Source organism: Babylonia areolata, chromosome 29 (assembly GCF_041734735.1).
Source record: "Babylonia areolata isolate BAREFJ2019XMU chromosome 29, ASM4173473v1, whole genome shotgun sequence".
In the NCBI taxonomy this organism is placed as follows: domain Eukaryota; kingdom Metazoa; phylum Mollusca; class Gastropoda; order Neogastropoda; family Buccinidae; genus Babylonia; species Babylonia areolata.
In genome coordinates, this window is record NC_134904.1 from 23956522 (window position 1) to 23973432 (window position 16911).

The 16911-nt window shown below is 45.5% G+C and overlaps 1 protein-coding gene across 2 annotated transcripts in view; it reads left to right on the top strand.

The window, feature by feature from the left end:
- The window catches only part of LOC143275076 (protein PALS2-like), an 89033-nt gene that overhangs the window by 30219 nt on the left and 41903 nt on the right, over positions 1 to 16911 (top strand). For both annotated transcript variants that reach the window (XM_076579141.1, XM_076579142.1), the window contains exons 7-10: positions 2877 to 3025; positions 4047 to 4178; positions 13574 to 13694; positions 14546 to 14605. In XM_076579141.1, the coding sequence (XP_076435256.1) occupies positions 2877 to 3025; positions 4047 to 4178; positions 13574 to 13694; positions 14546 to 14605 (462 nt within the window). The remainder of the gene's footprint in view (positions 1 to 2876; positions 3026 to 4046; positions 4179 to 13573; positions 13695 to 14545; positions 14606 to 16911) is intronic.

The window sequence follows — 16911 nt, forward strand, 5'->3', positions numbered from 1 at the left end:
CTGTGGGGAGGATGGTGGACTTACAGGAGAATGTGGTGTGTGTGTGTGTGTGTGTGTGTGTGTGTGTGTGTGTCTTTTAGTGTGTGTGCATGCACATATGTGTGTGTTACTTGTGTATGTATATATCTCTACCTGTCTATATATATATATCTCTCTCTATATATATATATCTCTCTGTCTATGAATATGTGTGTGTGTGTGTGTGTGTGTGTGTGTGTGTGAATTGCATGGTAAGTGTGTGCATATGTTGTACTTGTGTTTGATTTGTGTGTATGTTCTTTCTTTAGTTTAATGGTGTTTAAAAAAAAAAAAAAAAATTTTTATTTTACCATAATAGATTTTAGATGAAGTGTTTGTGTGTATGTTTATGTTCTCTGTATGTGCTCATTATTTCATTTAAAAAAAAAATCTAATTTAATTCTCTTTGAAAGGCAGCCAGTCATCACATTCTTACCAGCATTCTTTTTCCACTACTAGTATAAATCTTTGAGCAACAAAAACAACAACAAAAATTGCTTGGTAACATTCTAACAGGTTTTGTACTTCACTATCTTGTGTTGCACTGCATTATGATTGTTGGTCAGTCAAAATGCAAAGTGTGTGAAGTTTGTGAATTAGGCTTATTACACAGAGCTAGAAATTTCTGGATGATAATTATGTTTTGTGGATTATTAGATAAAAAAAAAGAAAAGAAAAAAAAGAAAAGAATCTGCTTGTCCACCCTAACTTCTTTGTGTCCACCCCCGCCTTCCTTCCCTCTTTAGTAAAGAGACGCTTGCCCGAGATGAAAAATAAAGGGAGAATACCTGTCATTTACATGCTGACACATTTTATTTATAGAATGCGCCTTGTCTCAGTGTGACTGCACTCTGCCAGGGTTTCATGCTGAGAAAAACCAGGACCAGGGGAATTGGGGGGTGGAGGTGATAGAGTGAAAAGGGGAGGAGGGAAGTGTGATCAGTCTGCATTGAAGCTGACTGCTCAGTCACAGTTCCCCCGACACAGTCACCCTTCCCCCGACACAGTCATCCTTCCCCTGACACAGTCACCCTTCCCCAGACCCCGACACAGTCATCCTTCCCCTGACACAGTCACCCTTCCCCAGACACAGTCACCCTGACATAGTCACCCTTCCCCTGACACAGTCACCCTTCCCCAGACACAGTCACCCTGACACAGTCATCCTTCCCCTGACACAGTCACCCTTCCCCTGACACCGTCACCCTTCCCCTGACACAGTCACCCTTCCCCTCACACAGTCACCCTGACACCGTCACCCTTCCCCTCACACAGTCATCCTTCCCCTGACACAGTCACCCTGACACAGTCACCCTTCCCCTCACACAGTCACCCTTCCCCTCACACAGTCATCCTTCCCCTCACACAGTCACCCTGACACAGTCACCCTTCCCCTCACACAGTCAGTCACCCTTCCCCTCACACAGTCACCCTTCCCCTCACACAGTCACCTTGACACAGTCACCCTTCCCCTGACACAGTCACCCTGACACAGTCACCCTTCCCCTCACACAGTCACCCCAACACATTCATCCTTCCCCCGACACAGTCACCCTTCCCCTGACACAGTCTCCCTGACACAGTCACCCTTCCCCCTGACACAGTCACCCTTCCTCTGACACAGTCACCCTGATACAGTCTCCTTGACACAGTCACCCTTCCCCCTGACACAGTCACCCTTCCCCTGACACAGTCTCCCTGACACAGTCACCCTTCCCCTGACACAGTCACCCTTCCCCCTGACACAGTCACCCTGACACAGTCTCCCTGACACAGTCACCCTTCCCCCTGACACAGTCACCCTTCCCCCTGACACAGTCCCTGACACAGTCACGCTGACACAGTCACCCTTCCCCCTGACACAGTCACCCTTCCCCTGACACAGTCTCCCTGACACAGTCACCCTTCCCCTGACACAGACACCCTTCCCCCTGACACAGTCACCCTGGCACAGTCTCCCTGACACAGTCACCCTTCCCCCTGACACAGTCACCCTTCCCCTGACACAGTCACCCTTCCCCCTGACACAGTCTCCCTGACACAGTCACGCTGACACAGTCACCCTTCCCCCTGACACAATTACTATCCCCCTCACACAGTCACCCTGACACAGTCACCTTCCCCCTGACACAGTCACAGACTGTTTGGCCTACGAGGTGGAGAGAGCATTTCCACATGACAGCCAGAAGGTTTAGTTGTCCCAGACAATCAGATGGGTGGGTAATTTGAGCCTTGCTGCAAGTGGGTGAATTGCAGGACATGACCTTATGTTACATTTCATTGGGACTGTAGCTGACAGTGGACAGCTTGTGGTGAATTGCAGTACAAGTCCTTACATAGCACTGCATTGTGACTGGATGACAGTGGGAAGTGTGTGGTGTTCAGGGTTGCTGTATGTGGATGACAGTGGGAAGTGTGTGGTGTTGAGGGTTGCTGGATGTGGATGACAGTGGGAAGTGTGTGGTGTTGAGGGTTGCTGATTGTGGATGACAGTGGGAAGTGTGTGGTGTTTAGGGTTGCTGGATGTGGATGACAGTGGGAAGTGTGTGGTGTTTAGGGTTGCTGATTGTGGATGACAGTGGGAAGTGTGTGGTGTTCAGGGTTGCTGTATGTGGATGACAGTGGGAAGTGTGTGGTGTTCAGGGTTGCTGTATGTGGATGACAGTGGGAAGTGTGTGGTGTTCAGGGTTGCTGTATGTGGATGACAGTGGGAAGTGTGTGGTGTTCAGGGTTGCTGGATGTGGATGACAGTGGGAAGTGTGTGGTGTTTAGGGTTGTTGTATATGGATGACAGTGGGAAATGTGTGGTGTTTAGGGTTGCTGGATGTGGATGACAGTGGGAAGTGTGTGGTGTTCAGGGTTGCTGCATGTGGGTGACAAGGTGCGGGAGGTGAATGGGGTGGAGGTGTACACCCCTGAAGACATGATGCTGCTCCTGAAGGAGGCCACTACCTCCATCACCATGAAGATCGTCCCCTCACACCATAACCTCACCATCAAAGAACAGGTCAGTTGCCATACTGAATTTCCTTTTTTTTCTGTGTTTTTTTGCTGTCCCATCATCTGGACCACCAGTGGCATTACTCCCACACCACTCATTCCAGGTCCCCTATACACAGCCACCCCCAGGTTCGTCCATCACAGTCCCAGCGTCGGCAGTCCACAGGGAACTATTGATGCCAGGTTGTCAGGAAGCCAAATGCTCTCTTTTGTGTGCTGCTCCATAGTTGGGGCCATCTCATTGGCATTAATTACCTGCATGCCACTCGATGGATTGATTGATATGGATACTGGTATAGTGCCTGTCCTCGGTCAGAGACTAAGCACAAAGTACATTACAAACACAGGAATCATTTGCACAAAAGAATGCCTACCTGTGTAGAGCCAACTGAGAACTGTCTTTGGGCGTTCATCATTTGTTTCCTGTATTATGCAGTCAGGCTTCAGCTAAACACACACACACACACACACACACACACACACACACACACACACACACACAGATATGTGTGGCTCATTCTTCTGAATTCCTCATACGATCTTGCTTTACATCATTGTCTTGGGGTTTATCCTGAATAGTAATATGTTCCCTCTTTACTCTTACTGAAAGATGTGGGTCATCATATCATAATTTGATTTTAAGTTTGTTTCACTGTTCAAGACTACTGTGTCAGTGTGTGGTTAGGCTTGCCAGTTTTCAGCAAGTTTCAGGGGTTTCGTTTTTGTTTTAAAATATTATGACAGAAGAACCTTGTAAAAATGTTTAGTTTTCTGTACTGTACTTTACTGTTTTGTACAATAGTGTGGTGTACTGTTCTCTACTGTACTGTACAGTGCTATACTATATAATACTGTGCTGTACTGTGCTGTTCTATACTGTAGTGTACTGTACAGTGATGTACGGTACAATATTTTTTTATTAAAATTTTGTTTAAATAGTAAGGTGAAAAATAATTAACTTTTTCCAGATGTCTACAATTGCAGTATGTGTGATGTGTATGAAGCAGAAAGTCCTCTTCCTCTTTCAGTTTTTTGTGCGCTGCAACTTCAACTACGAGCCCCTGACAGATCGCCTGATCCCCTGCAAGAGAGCAGGCCTGCCCTTCAGAGAGGGAGACATCTTGGAGGTGGTGAGCACCGCGGATGAAAACTGGTGGCAGGTAGGTGCAGTGTCGTGTAGCAGTTCAGTTAAGCCATGCAGTGTCATGTAGTAGTTCAGTTAAGATGTGCAGTGCTGTGTAGTAGTTCAGTTAAGCCACGCAGTGCCATGTAGCAGTTCAGTTAAGCCATGCAGGGCCGTGTAGTATTTCAGTTAAGACGTGCAGTGTCGTGTAGTAGTTCAGTTAAGCCGTGCAGTGCCGTGTAGCAGTTCAGTTAAGCCACGCAGTGCCATGTAGTAGTAGTAGTAGTTCAATTAAAATGTGCAGTGTCGTGTAGTAGTTCAGTTAAGCCATGCAGTGCCGTGTAGCAGTTCAGTTAAGCCATGCAGTGCCATGTAGTACTTCAGTTAAGCCGTGCAGTGCCGTATAGCAGTTCAGTTAAGCCATGCAGTGTCGTGTAGTAGTTCAGTTAAGCCGTGCAGTGCCGTGTAGCAGTTCAGTTAAGTCATGCAGTGCCATGTAGTAGTTCAGTTAAGCCATGCAGTGCCGTGTAGCAGTTCAGTTAAGGCATGCAGTGTCGTGTAGTAGTTCAGTTAAGCCGTGCAGTGCTGTGTAGCAGTTCAGTTAAGCCATGCAGTGTCGTGTAGCACTTCAGTTAAGCCATGCAGTGCGGTGTAGTAGTTCAGTTAAGACGTGCAGTGCCATGTAGTAGTTCAGTTAAGCCGTGCAGTGCTGTGTAGCAGTTCAGTTAAGCCGTGCAGTGCCGTGTAGCACTTCAGTTAAGCTGTGCAGTGCCATGTAGCAGTTCAGTTAAGCCATGCAGTGCCATGTAGTAGTAATAGTAGTAGTTCAGTTAAGCCGTGAAGTGTCATGGAGTAGTTCAGTTAAGCCATGCAGTGTCGTGTAGCAGTTCAGTTAAGCCTTGCAGTGCTGTGTAGTAGTTCAGTCAAGCCGTGCAGTGCCGTGTAGTAGTTCAGTTAAGCCGTGCAGTGTCATGCAGTAGTTTGGTTAAACCGTGCAGTGCCATGTAGTAGTAGGAGTTCAGTTAAGCCATGCAGTGTTGTGTAGCAGTTCAGTTAAGCCGTGCAGTGTTGTGCAGTAGTTCAGTTAAGCCGTGCAGTGCAATGTAGTAGTTCAGTTAACATTCGCTGGCTGTCGCTTTTGACTACACACGGAAGCTCATGTGGCTCGTCCACGACCCATACTGCTGTCGATTTTGACTACACACGGAAGCTCATGTCGGTCATCCATGATCCATACCTTTTAGAGAGACAAAAACCTGTATATTCCTCCAAAGCTTGTGTGGGTCATGCATGACCCATACTTTGTAAAGAGACAAAAACCTGTATATTCCTCCAAAGCTTATAACAAAATATAGAAAAGGAAAACACATCGTAACAACTGATTACACACACATGCACTCGCACACACACACACACAGACTCACACAAACACATACACTCAGAAGAAACACATGCTCACGCATTCACACACATGCACATACACACACACACACGCACACACAACTGAACACACACACAAACGCATAACATCACATGCCATACATACAAACCCTACTTATGCACACAGAGATAGATAGATAGAGAGAGAGAGAGACACAGAGAGAGAGAGAGAGACTGAGACACAGAGAGAGAGAGACAGACAGACAGACAGACAGCGAGACAGAGAGAGAGAGAGAGAGATGACTCATAGCATCCTATACACGCACAATCAAAGATATTCAGTCACACAGGTACATGCTGTTAGAGAAAGGGATGGAAGGGGGTTATAGCTGAAGACAGGCGAAAGGGGGGAAGGGGGGGGGGGAGTGGGAGAGTAGTGGGGTAGTGAGGCTATTGAAAGTAAAACTTCTTTATTTTCCTTCATTAATTGCAAATTAAACCAAGCTTTCGAGGGGTGACCACGTTTTTTCCTCTTTAAAAAGCATGGGTCATACACGACCCACACAAGTGTCCGTGTGTAGTTAAAACGCCACCTTTAATTACTTATTAACTAATTAATGAATTTAAAAAAATTTTTGGTAAAAGTTGGCCTTTAGGTGTAGGAAGCATTTCTGAAATTTCGTAGAAAAATAGTGAGAAGTGGCTGAGATATTTGCGTTTTTGTACCCTTCTGGGTTGTGTACGACCCACAATAGCCAGCAAAGGTTAACTTTTTCCGGACGAAGGAATGCCGCATTCCTTCACAAAATGTATTCGGTTTCGGACGAAGGAATGGAATAGCATTCTCCGAAAGTAAAATTCCATCATGCGCTGTACACGTGATTTTGTGATTAGCCAAGCAGAGTGCGCTATTCTGGGTCACTCCACAATCGAACAGTATGATTGGTTAGTCTGGGATGTGTGGCCTGTCTCGCAGACACGCTGACAAAGTCACTGACCGGTCGTCTGCTCGCGTGCCAGCCTGTTAGCAAAGTGGGCTCTTCTCAAAATGTTTTGAAGCGAGCAAGGCAGTGACGTCAATGTTTTTGGGTTGCCGAAGTACTTGAAATGCTACAAACTGAAGGGTCGGACATTGAAGAGGTGGATGATGACGAAGAAGAAAGTGAATTTAATGCAGAAAGCGAGCATGGGTATGGTGATTCGGGGTGAAAAATTGGCAGTATTATCTACATATAGCAAAACTGTAAAAATAAGATGAGAAATTTGATTTTTTTCATATGTAATAGCTCAACACGTAATAAACCAGTTCTGAAAGTTTCATTTTATTACACAGTATTTTGTATTTTTTGTAATTTTTTTCCAAACCCTTACAAATGGGCCGTCTGTGGGGAAAAGCAAGGGAGAAAACTTGTTGTCCCGAGTGAGTTAACCCGGAGAGCGCGATGAGCCACGATCGTGGCTTTCCTGGTGGAGTGCGATGGGCCACGATCGTGGCTCTGTTTACATTAAGGTCCGTGATCGTTCGACTATACTCGGCAGCCTTCGCAAAACTGCCTCGTTCTGATACCACGCTATCCCGCTTGTGTTTACACAAAGGATTGACCAAGTTGACTTGACCGGCTCTCCATCTATTTTGAAAACAATGAGTGATACTGAAGTTGACGAAGTTCGGGAAATGAGTGACAGTGTCACTAGTGATGATTCATTTGCTGACAGCGATTCTGGCGAAAGTGACAGTGGTGAGTGAAGTGGCTTTGTTATTTTGATACTTTGGCATGTTGGCTTGCTTGTTGCTGACTCACTCCCGCCACAGCAAGTGAGGGGATGGAGGATTGGGGGTGGGGGGGGGGGGCTAAGTGGGTCAGTTGGTGTCTCTTGACCAAATGAAGCTAGGACATAGGGAATCATTATGATTTATTATGATTTACAGCATTCTTGCTGCTTATGAAAGCAACAAGATCTAAAAGAAAACTTTTATTTCAGTTTTTGCCTTTGATTGCTTCAAGTATTGAAGATGGAAGTGGGCGTGGTGTGGGTGGGCGTGTCTCAAGCAAAATATATAATGCTTATAATTTCATTGCTACTGTTTTATTCATATCATGATTTTGTTGTGCTGTTTGATTCATCATTCTAATTTCATAGTGAGCACAGATAAAGCAGTTTACTTGTTGAGAATTACTACTGTTCAGGAGCAAACTAAGAGTAAAATTTGTGCAACTGAAATAAACAGTTTGGAAACTTTTGATCATCCAGAAAGACAGATTGCAGCAAACTGATATAAGTGAAGCAAAATGTTCATAAGACTTTCTTTTATTCCTATTCAGAATCTGGGGACACTGGTGCTGAAGGCAGTGGTGCTGAGGGCAATGGAGGAGCAGCTGGTGGAGCTGCCCGTGCTGGAGGTGTGTGGCTGCCCATCATCGGTGAAGATGCTGGGCCTGTTCCTGTGGATTTCACAGCTGCCCCTGGTCCCAAGCATGCCCCCCCACATGATGCCAGACCCATTGACTATGTGAACTTGTTTTTCACTCAGAATTTTGTGGAAACCATAGTCAATGAGACTAACAATTATGCAGATCAGTGGGTGGCGGATCATCAGCAGCATTTGCAAGACAGTCCACAGTCACAGGTCCACATGTGGATAAAACAAGGCCAGACCAACACAGAAGAGATGAGGGCCTTCCTTGGCATTATATTGAACATGGGACTCATCCAGAAACCCAATCTGCAGGCATACTGGGATTCTACCCACAAAAGCCAATCCACACCATGGTTTACTGAACATTTTTCAAGGGACCGTTTTCAACTGCTGCTGAAGTTCCTGCATTTTGCAAACAATGAAAATGTGCCTGACAGACAGGATCCAAACTACAAACTGTTCAAAATCAAGCCAATAATTGAACACTTCCAAAATAAATTTTTGTATCACTACCACCCTCATCAAGACATCAGCATTGATGAGAGTATGATTGGATATAAGGGGAAGACGCCTCACTTTCGCCAGTACATGCCAAACAAAAGACATGCCCGGTTTGGTATCAAGCTGTGGTGCCTGTCAGACAGCACAAATGGCTATCTTTGCAGGTTTGAAGTATGCAAAGGGGCCCATGATCCACTGGATATAGAAAATGCACATGGAGCGACATACGCCCTTGTCATGCGACTAATGCGTGAAGCAGATTTATTGAACAGAGGCCACCATCTTTGCCTGGACAATTATTTTTCCTCACCAGTGCTGTTCCAGGCTCTGTATGAGCAACACACTACTGCCACTGGAACTGTGAGGACAAACAGAAGAGGCCTTCCCCATGAAAGCATCAGGAGGAGACTGAGGAACAGGGAGGTGTCCGAACGGAGAAAGGGTCCACTGCTGTGTGTGGCATACCAGGATGGCAAGAAAAAGCCTGTTATGCTGTCAACAACTGCCACAGCAGGCTTCACAGAGATCCAGAACAGGAGGGGCAACATGGTCCAGAAGCCCAACATTGTTATCTTGTACAACAAAACCATGGGAGGAGTGGATCTCGGCGATGCACAACTCTACCAGTACTTGGCGGAGAGAAAGACCATGAAATGGACAACAAAGGTAGCATTCTCATTGTTTGGCAGGGCAGTGCTCAACAGCTACCTGCTGTACCAGCAGAACACCAGTGATGTCCCTAAACTGTCCAGATACATGTTCATGGTGTCTGTGGTGGAAAGCCTGGCTGGAAACTACTACCCGCCACAGAAAGTTGTGCGCAGGAGGCGTACAACTGCTGAGATCAGGGCTGCCAGAGACAACCCCCAACCCCAGGTGGCACCACCAGCCCCTCAACCTGGTCCCTCTCATCCCATGCAAGGACATGACCTGGTTAAGCTCCCAGTTGGAAAGAAAAGAAACTGTGTGGCAGGACATGACACATGTGTTCGTTCCAGCTGGGAGTGTCGTGCTTGTGATGTGGGACTCTGCCCAGGCTGTTTTGCTGGATACCACAAGAGGCCCAGGAACTAACCACTGGCTGTTTCCTGCAGCAGAAACATTATTTTGTACAGTTTTGTTTGAATTTTGTGATTTTGACTGTTATACACCTGTGAAATTAACTATCAAACATTGTTGTTGACGTTTTCGAAACTCCATGTGCAAACTTGGTGGTTTTATTCTGTGGATTATCTCCAGCTGCATACAAGGTACAGTCTTTTTCTTATTTTTATCTGATTCCTCATTCTATCTAGTTTCCAAAAATGTATAGGTTTACCTATCTAGTGTTACTAGTAAGCATACAAATGCCCAAAAGCAAAGCATGGGTAGCGGAGGCAAACTTTCCTTAATTTTAAGCATGCTTTCTTGAAGCACCTTTTATTATATCCAGCACTTTGAGGGTTAAGCCATGCAGGGTCATGTAGTAGTTCAGTTAAGCCATGCAGTGCCGTGTAGTAGTTCAGTTAAGCCATGCAGTGTCTTGTAGTAGTTCAGTTAAGCCATGCAGTGCTGTGTAGCAGTTCAGTTAAGCCATGCAGTGCCGTGTAGCAGTTCAGTTAAGCCATGCAGTGCCATGTAGTACTTCAGTTAAGCCGTGCAGTGCTGTGTAGCAGTTCAGTTAAGCCATGCAGTGTCGTGTAGTAGTTCAGTTAAGCCGTGCAGTGCCGTGTAGCAGTTCAGTTAAGCCATGCAGTGTCCTGTAGCAGTTCAGTTAAGCCATGCAGTGCCGTGTAGTAGTTCAGTTAAGACATGCAGTGCCATGTAGTAGTTCAGTTAAGCCGTGCAGTGCTGTGTAGCAGTTCAGTTAAGCCGTGCAGTGCCGTGTAGCAGTTCAGTTAAGCCATGCAGTAGTAGTAGTAGTTCAATTAACCCTTTCGCTGCCAGGAAAATAAGATTTAAGTGAAATCTATTTGCCAGGGTTTTTTCACAAAAAACGGGTATAAATTTTCCAAAAATTCTGTGCTCTTTGTTATTGGAGAAAGACCCATAAAAGTATATATTTTCTGAAAGGTAAATGAATAAAGAATACAAAACACATGCTGTTTTCCCATTTTATATATTTTTAGTGACATGCTGTTGTTTTGAAATCAGTGTTTTGTTTTTTGTCACATTTTCAACTTGTTCATTACAAACATTAGTCAGGTAATTTGCACAAAAACATCATATTTTCTGGACAAATGGATATCTGCAAACACAAAATCATACTAGAACAACCACAATATATATATATATATTTTTTTTAAGAGATAGATACACAATACATTGTGACTTCTCCAAGTGATAAGATGGATGTGAGGCCACGCCCCCTCAGTCTCCACCCCCCCTCCTCCTCACCCCTCTCACACGGTCACTTGATTCAGTTCTCATCAGACCGCGTTGGCTGCGTGCCAAGAATATCGCTCTGCTGCTAATTCGGTCATCTGTCGTCCGCTAACATCTGTACAGCCGGCATCACTCACTGACAGTCGCATCTTGGCCACTCTCTTGATTACTCCCTTTATTTTCTATCAGATCGTCCTATAAATGTTCATCTCTATCTTCTCCTTCGAATTTACGCTTCAATTCTTTCTGAGCATCAGCTAAAGAAGGAAATCATGGTTGATTTAGTTCATCACGATCGCATGTCTTGAGCACGGCGTCAGTCCGACATTTTGTTGAGCGAGCGAGGAGAGAAGTCAGGCAAACACTTGGACAGTGACCCAACCAAAACGTTCAAATAAAGAACTGCTTCATGACGTAGATGGGGTTTCTAGCTATGAATAGAATCTAGAGAGATTCCCCAGGCTAAAGCTACCACTATTTTTGCCAAGGAAATGAATGCAAACCAGGGAAAAGTCAGAATATTTCGATGACGAGTTATCTCGTCATGCAGGCAGCGAAGCATACATGCTTGCCATGACGAGTTATCTCGTCATGCACGCAGCCTAGGGGTTAAGATGTGCAGTGTCGTGTAGCAGTTCAGTTCAGTTAAGCCATGCAGTGTCCTGTAGCAGTTCAGTTAAGCCATGCAGTGCCGTGTAGTAGTTCAGTTAAGCCATGCAGTGCTGTGTAGCAGTTCAGTTAAGCCGTGCAGTGCCATGTAGTAGTTCAGTTAAGCCATGCAGTGCTGTGTAGCAGTTCAGTTAAGCCGTGCAGTGCCATGTAGTAGTTCAGTTAAGCCGTGCAGTGTTGTGTAGTAGTTCAGTTAAGCCATGCAGTGCTGTGTAGCAGTTAAGTTAGGCCGTGCAGTGCCGTGTAGTAGTTCAGTTAAGCCGTGCAGGGTCGTGTAGTAGTTCAGTTAAGCCGTGCAGTGCCTTGTAGTAGTTCAGTTAAGCCATGCAGTGCCGTGTAGCAGTTCAGTTAAGTCGCGCAGTTTCGTGTAGTAGTTCAGTTAAGCCATGCAGTGCTGTGTAGTAGTTCAGTTAAGCCATGCAGTGTCTTGTGGTAGTTCAGTTAAGCTGTGCAGTGCCGTGTAGTAGTTCAGTTAAGCCCTGCAGTGCCGTGTAGTAGTTCGGTTAAGCCATGCAGTGCCTTGTAGCACTTCAGTTAAGCTGTGCAGTGCCATGTAGTAGTTCAGTTAAGTCGCGCAGTTTCGTTTAGTAGTTCAGTCAAGCCGTGCCGTGTTGTCTAGTTCAGTTAAGCCATGCAGTGCCGTGTAGCAGTTCAATTAAGCCATGCAGTGCCATGTAGCAGTTCAGTTAAGCCGTGCAGTGCCATGTAGTAGTAGTAGTAGTTCAGTTAAGCCGTGCAGTGTCATGGAGTAGTTCAGTTAAGCCATGCAGTATCATAGAGTAGTTCAGTTAAGCCGTGCAGTGTCATAGAGTAGTTCAGTAAGCCATGCAGTGTCATGGAGTAGTTCAGTTAAGCCGTGCAGTGTTGTGTAGTAGTTCAGTTAAGCCGTGCAGTGTCATGTAGCAGTTCAGTTAAGCCGTGCAGTGTTGTGTAGTAGTTCAGTTAAGCCGTGCAGTGTCATGTAGCAGTTCAGTTAAGCCGTGCAGTGTTGTGTAGTAGTTCAGTAAGCCATGCAGTGTCATGGAGTAGTTCAGTTAAGCCGTGCAGTGTTGTGTAGTAGTTCAGTTAAGCCGTGCAGTGTTGTGTAGTAGTTCAGTTAAGCCGTGCAGTGTCATGAAGTAGTTCAGTTAAGCCGTGCAGTGTCGTGTAGCAGTTCAGTTAAGTCGTGCAGTGTCGTGTAGCAGTTCAGTTAAGCCGTGCAGTGTCGTGTAGCAGTTCAGTTAAGTCATTTGCAGAGACCCAGACACACAGCCAACAAACCTGGAGGAATCTGGTGAACAGTTCTTCTGTGCGTCGCCCCAGTGACTCTTTACAGAGTTGAGGAAGAAGAAGAAGAAGAAACAGTGTAGTGTATTTTTTTGTCACAACAGATTTCTCTGCGTAAAATTCAGGATAGTCTGTCGCCGCTGTGCAGTGCTACTCATGTTTTTTCTTCTTGTTTTCTGTCTGCATGTTCATTTGTTTTACTATTAGAGTGAATTTTTCTGCTGAACTTTGCCAGGGACAACTCTTTTGTTGCTGTGGGTTCTTTTACATGCACTGAGTGCTTGCTGCGTACAGGAGTTTGGTTTATCGTATTATCTAAAAGACTAGCGCCAGACCACTGCTCAAGGTCTGCTGGAGGGGGGAGTAAAAATCTTGTCCAGACATGGGACTCAAACCCGCAGACACTTGCTTCCTTGTCAGGGGAATTTCAGGTATACCACCATGGTCTGTGTCACTAACTTCATTGTGCGGGCTCAGAAATACTTTTTTTCTTTTTTTTTTAATGGTTGAGGATTTTAAAATAAAAAGAACATACAAAAAAACAAACAAAACAAAACAAAAAAAAACAAAACAAAAAAAACAAAAAAACAAAAAACACATGCACAGTTTATATTCAGTTTACAGGAAGAAAACTGGAACTCAAACACTTTATTGTACATGGCCTCAGGCCACAATACAAAGACATATTGAGGCTAAATAGATGGGTGCAGGGAGAGGAGGGGGGTGTTATTGACAACATGTTGGGATTGGGCTTCACCCTGAAAACATTCCATCCAGCACTGTTATCAGGAAGAGAGAGACAAGGAGTGGCACAGGTGAGTGTTGTGTTACAGGCGAGGTCTGTGGCGGTGACGGATGGTCACGGTCCGGTGGGGCTGATTCCGTCTCGCGCACTGCAGGAGAAACGCAGTGCCTTCGTGCAGCCAGCCATCACCAACACGGAGACCAACCTCTGTAAGGAATTGTGGTGTGTGGCCAGTGGCTGTGTTTTGGAAAGAAGCTGCTCGTTCTTGTTGGGTGTCCTGATAGTTCCCTGTGGACTGCTGATGGTGTGACTGTGACAAAACAAGCCTGGGAGTTCTTTGTTTCTTTGTTGTTGTTTTTCTCCCTTTGGGTTTTGTAATTTGTTGCTGTTTGTTCACACACATACATTTCATATGCAGGGTCTGCTGTAATGTTCACTTTGATGGTGCTTGTTTAAGTATAAAAATAGAAGAAAAAAATGGCATAAAAGAAAGAAAGAAAACAAAACAAGGCAAGGTGTGGCCAAATCTAGATGAGCACCATGACGGTGATGTCGCTGGGAAGGCACTGAAGATGTGTATTACAAGAGACATTTACTTTTGTCATGCTGGAAGACATGACATCATACAAGAATACAGAGCCAATGAAATGACAAACAGGAAGAAAATGTAGAATTAGAACTTATCTTATATGCCCAGGTGCCTGAAAGGAAGGTGGCTGCCGGAAAAAGAGGGCTCTGCAAAGGCACACAGAAGGGAGATAATATACTAAGGGAGGTTACTAGCCCACACCTACTTTCTATTTCTCTGCATGAGCAGGGTTGTCTTTTGCACAGGATAGCAATCAGACCCCTGCTAGAGTTTGCACCAGTGGGTCACAGTAAGTATGTTAAATTAAACATAATGTTTGGAAAAAAGAAATCCTTTCGGTTGCGGGTCCACAAGTTTGATGAACCAGCTGATGTTGTTTTTGTTGTTCCTGCAGGTCATGTAATGTTTACACACAGTGCACACAGTGAAATGCCTTCACTCATTTGTTCTCTGATCTCTGTTTTTGCCCAGTCTGCGGTCTGAAGATGAAGAAGAAGAAGCACATCAACTATAACTCCAATAACAACACAGGTAAGACGTGTCAGATTGGAGTAACTTTGTTCAGACAAGGATAAACAAATAAAACTGCACGCAGTTAGTGTCATCTCGATTCTCCTTTCCCCAGTGCGCTTCTTTCTGATTTGACTTCCTGATTTGCCTATCACTAAAACTGTTGTTGATCCTGATTTGCACATTCTCAGTTCATTTATATATTCAGTTGCAGAGTGTGTTTTTGTATGTGTTAAAAAAAAAAGAAAAATCTCACTTTCCTTATTGGATTGAGTTTGTGTGTATGTTTGTGTTGGAGAGAGAGGGAGAGAAATGCTGAACAGGCAAAGCGGGAACAGCAGGGAGGTGCAACAGGACAAAGAGTCAGACTCTGAATATTTCATGTTTGTTTAGGTATGAAAAATAAAAGATAAAAAAGATGGTCACAATAGGCAAATGGTTAGAGCGTTGGACTTTCAATCTGTGGGTCTCGGGTTTGAATCTCAGTGATGGCGCCTGGAGGGTAAAGGGTGGAGATTTTTTCAATCTCCCAGGTCAACATAGGTGCAGACCTGCTAGTGCTAGAACCACCTTCATGTATACACGCACGCAGAAGATCAAAACAGCACGTAAAAGATCCTGTTATCCATGTCAGTGTACGGTGGGTTATGGAAACAAGAACATTCCCAGCATGCACACCCTCGAAAATGGACTATGGCTGCCTACATGGTCGGTTAAATAGACAAAATGTCATTCATGTAAAATGTTACATTTATCTGTGTGTGTTTGTGTGCGTGTCTGAAATCTGATTGAATGACACGAAGCGAATGATGAGTGCCCAGTGGCAGCCGTCAGTCAGCTCTACCCAGGTAGGCAGCCTGTTGTGCAAATGAACCTTTGTAAAGCGCTTAGAGCTTGGTCTCCAACTGAGGATAGGCGCTATATAAGTATCTATATCAATCAATCAATCAATCAATCAAAGGTGGTGGCACGATCAGAGAGTAGGTGAAACAGGAATCGGCGAATCGCACCTGTTCCATCTCTGTGTTGATGCGTGCCTCCTGTGCCTTGTGACAGTTGCCTGTTTCTTGTTGTGGTTGTTTAGTGTGTTATCTGGTTGTTCATCACTGTCTCTGGCCACAGTGTGTCTTCCTTCATCGGTTTTCCTCTGTCTGTTGTTTGTGCTTTCCCCTAATGATGTATCCATATAGTGTTGTGTTTTGCAGGTGGGTGTTCTGTATGTGTGTGGGGGTCAGTGTGTGAGCAAGGCGTATTTTGTGCTTTTTTAATGTGACGATTCCTATTCGCAGTCTGTATTACTGTCTGTATTATTTTCTGGTATGTCATCATGTACTGTTGTATGTCATCATGTGCTGTTGTATGTCATCAAGTATGTCATCATGTACTGTTTTATGTCATCATGTGCTGTTTTATGTCATCATGTCCTCCCGAAACCTGGAGGGGGTCAGGCTGGTGTTCTCCTGACCCACTCCCGGGAGGGTCATTACCTTGTCGTGGTCGGGAGGCTTAGTGGCCAGTGATCGAGCGAGCTATGTCGGCGGGGGCATCAGTGCTTCTTGGGGTTTGGTGCTCTGATCCCAGGTCTTAATTGACAGCCTACATAGCCATCGTAGCTGTCAGGGCTGAATAAGTGGTGGTTTTGTACTGATGCCCCTGATAGGGCTTCCCATGCCGAACAGGTCGTGAGTGCAGCCCAAACTAAACGTGACCCACTGTCCCTTTCGCTGTTCTCTATTCTTCTTTTTACTGCCTCTTTTCTGTCCTCAGCTCCCCATCAAGCCTTCTTTTCCACATTCTTTTTTTCTCTGCGGCCTTCTTTAGGCCTGCCGTGTTTGCCGTGCGGCGCGACCTGTGATGGAGGGGAATGAGATCCTGGGGATTGAGAGAGCACGCTGCTCTCAACACATCCCTTTGGCTCGGACCTCTCCTAAGACAGGCGGCACACATTGGCCCGTGTGTGTCAATCGGCTACCCCTTCGTGGGGCTGGGTCAAGACTGGCAGTTTAGTGGCTGACGAAGGTAACCCCGTAGTGCTCGGCTCTCTGTCCCCGGGAGCTGGGCATGATCGGGGGGGAGCACGTTGGAGCTGGGCTGCTGGTTGTATATCCCTCCCGAAACCTGGAAGGGGTCAAGCTGGTGTTCCCTTGACCCTGGCCCCTAAGTTGGACCCCATGGTGGGTGGGTAAGGGAGGGATGAATTCACATTTTTCTTTCAACATGAATCCTAAACAAATACACCCCCCCAAACTCGGAAAAAGACGACGACAGGGAACGGACGACTCAGACTCTGAGTCGGAGGTCGTTGAGACCTCTGGTTTTTGGCCATC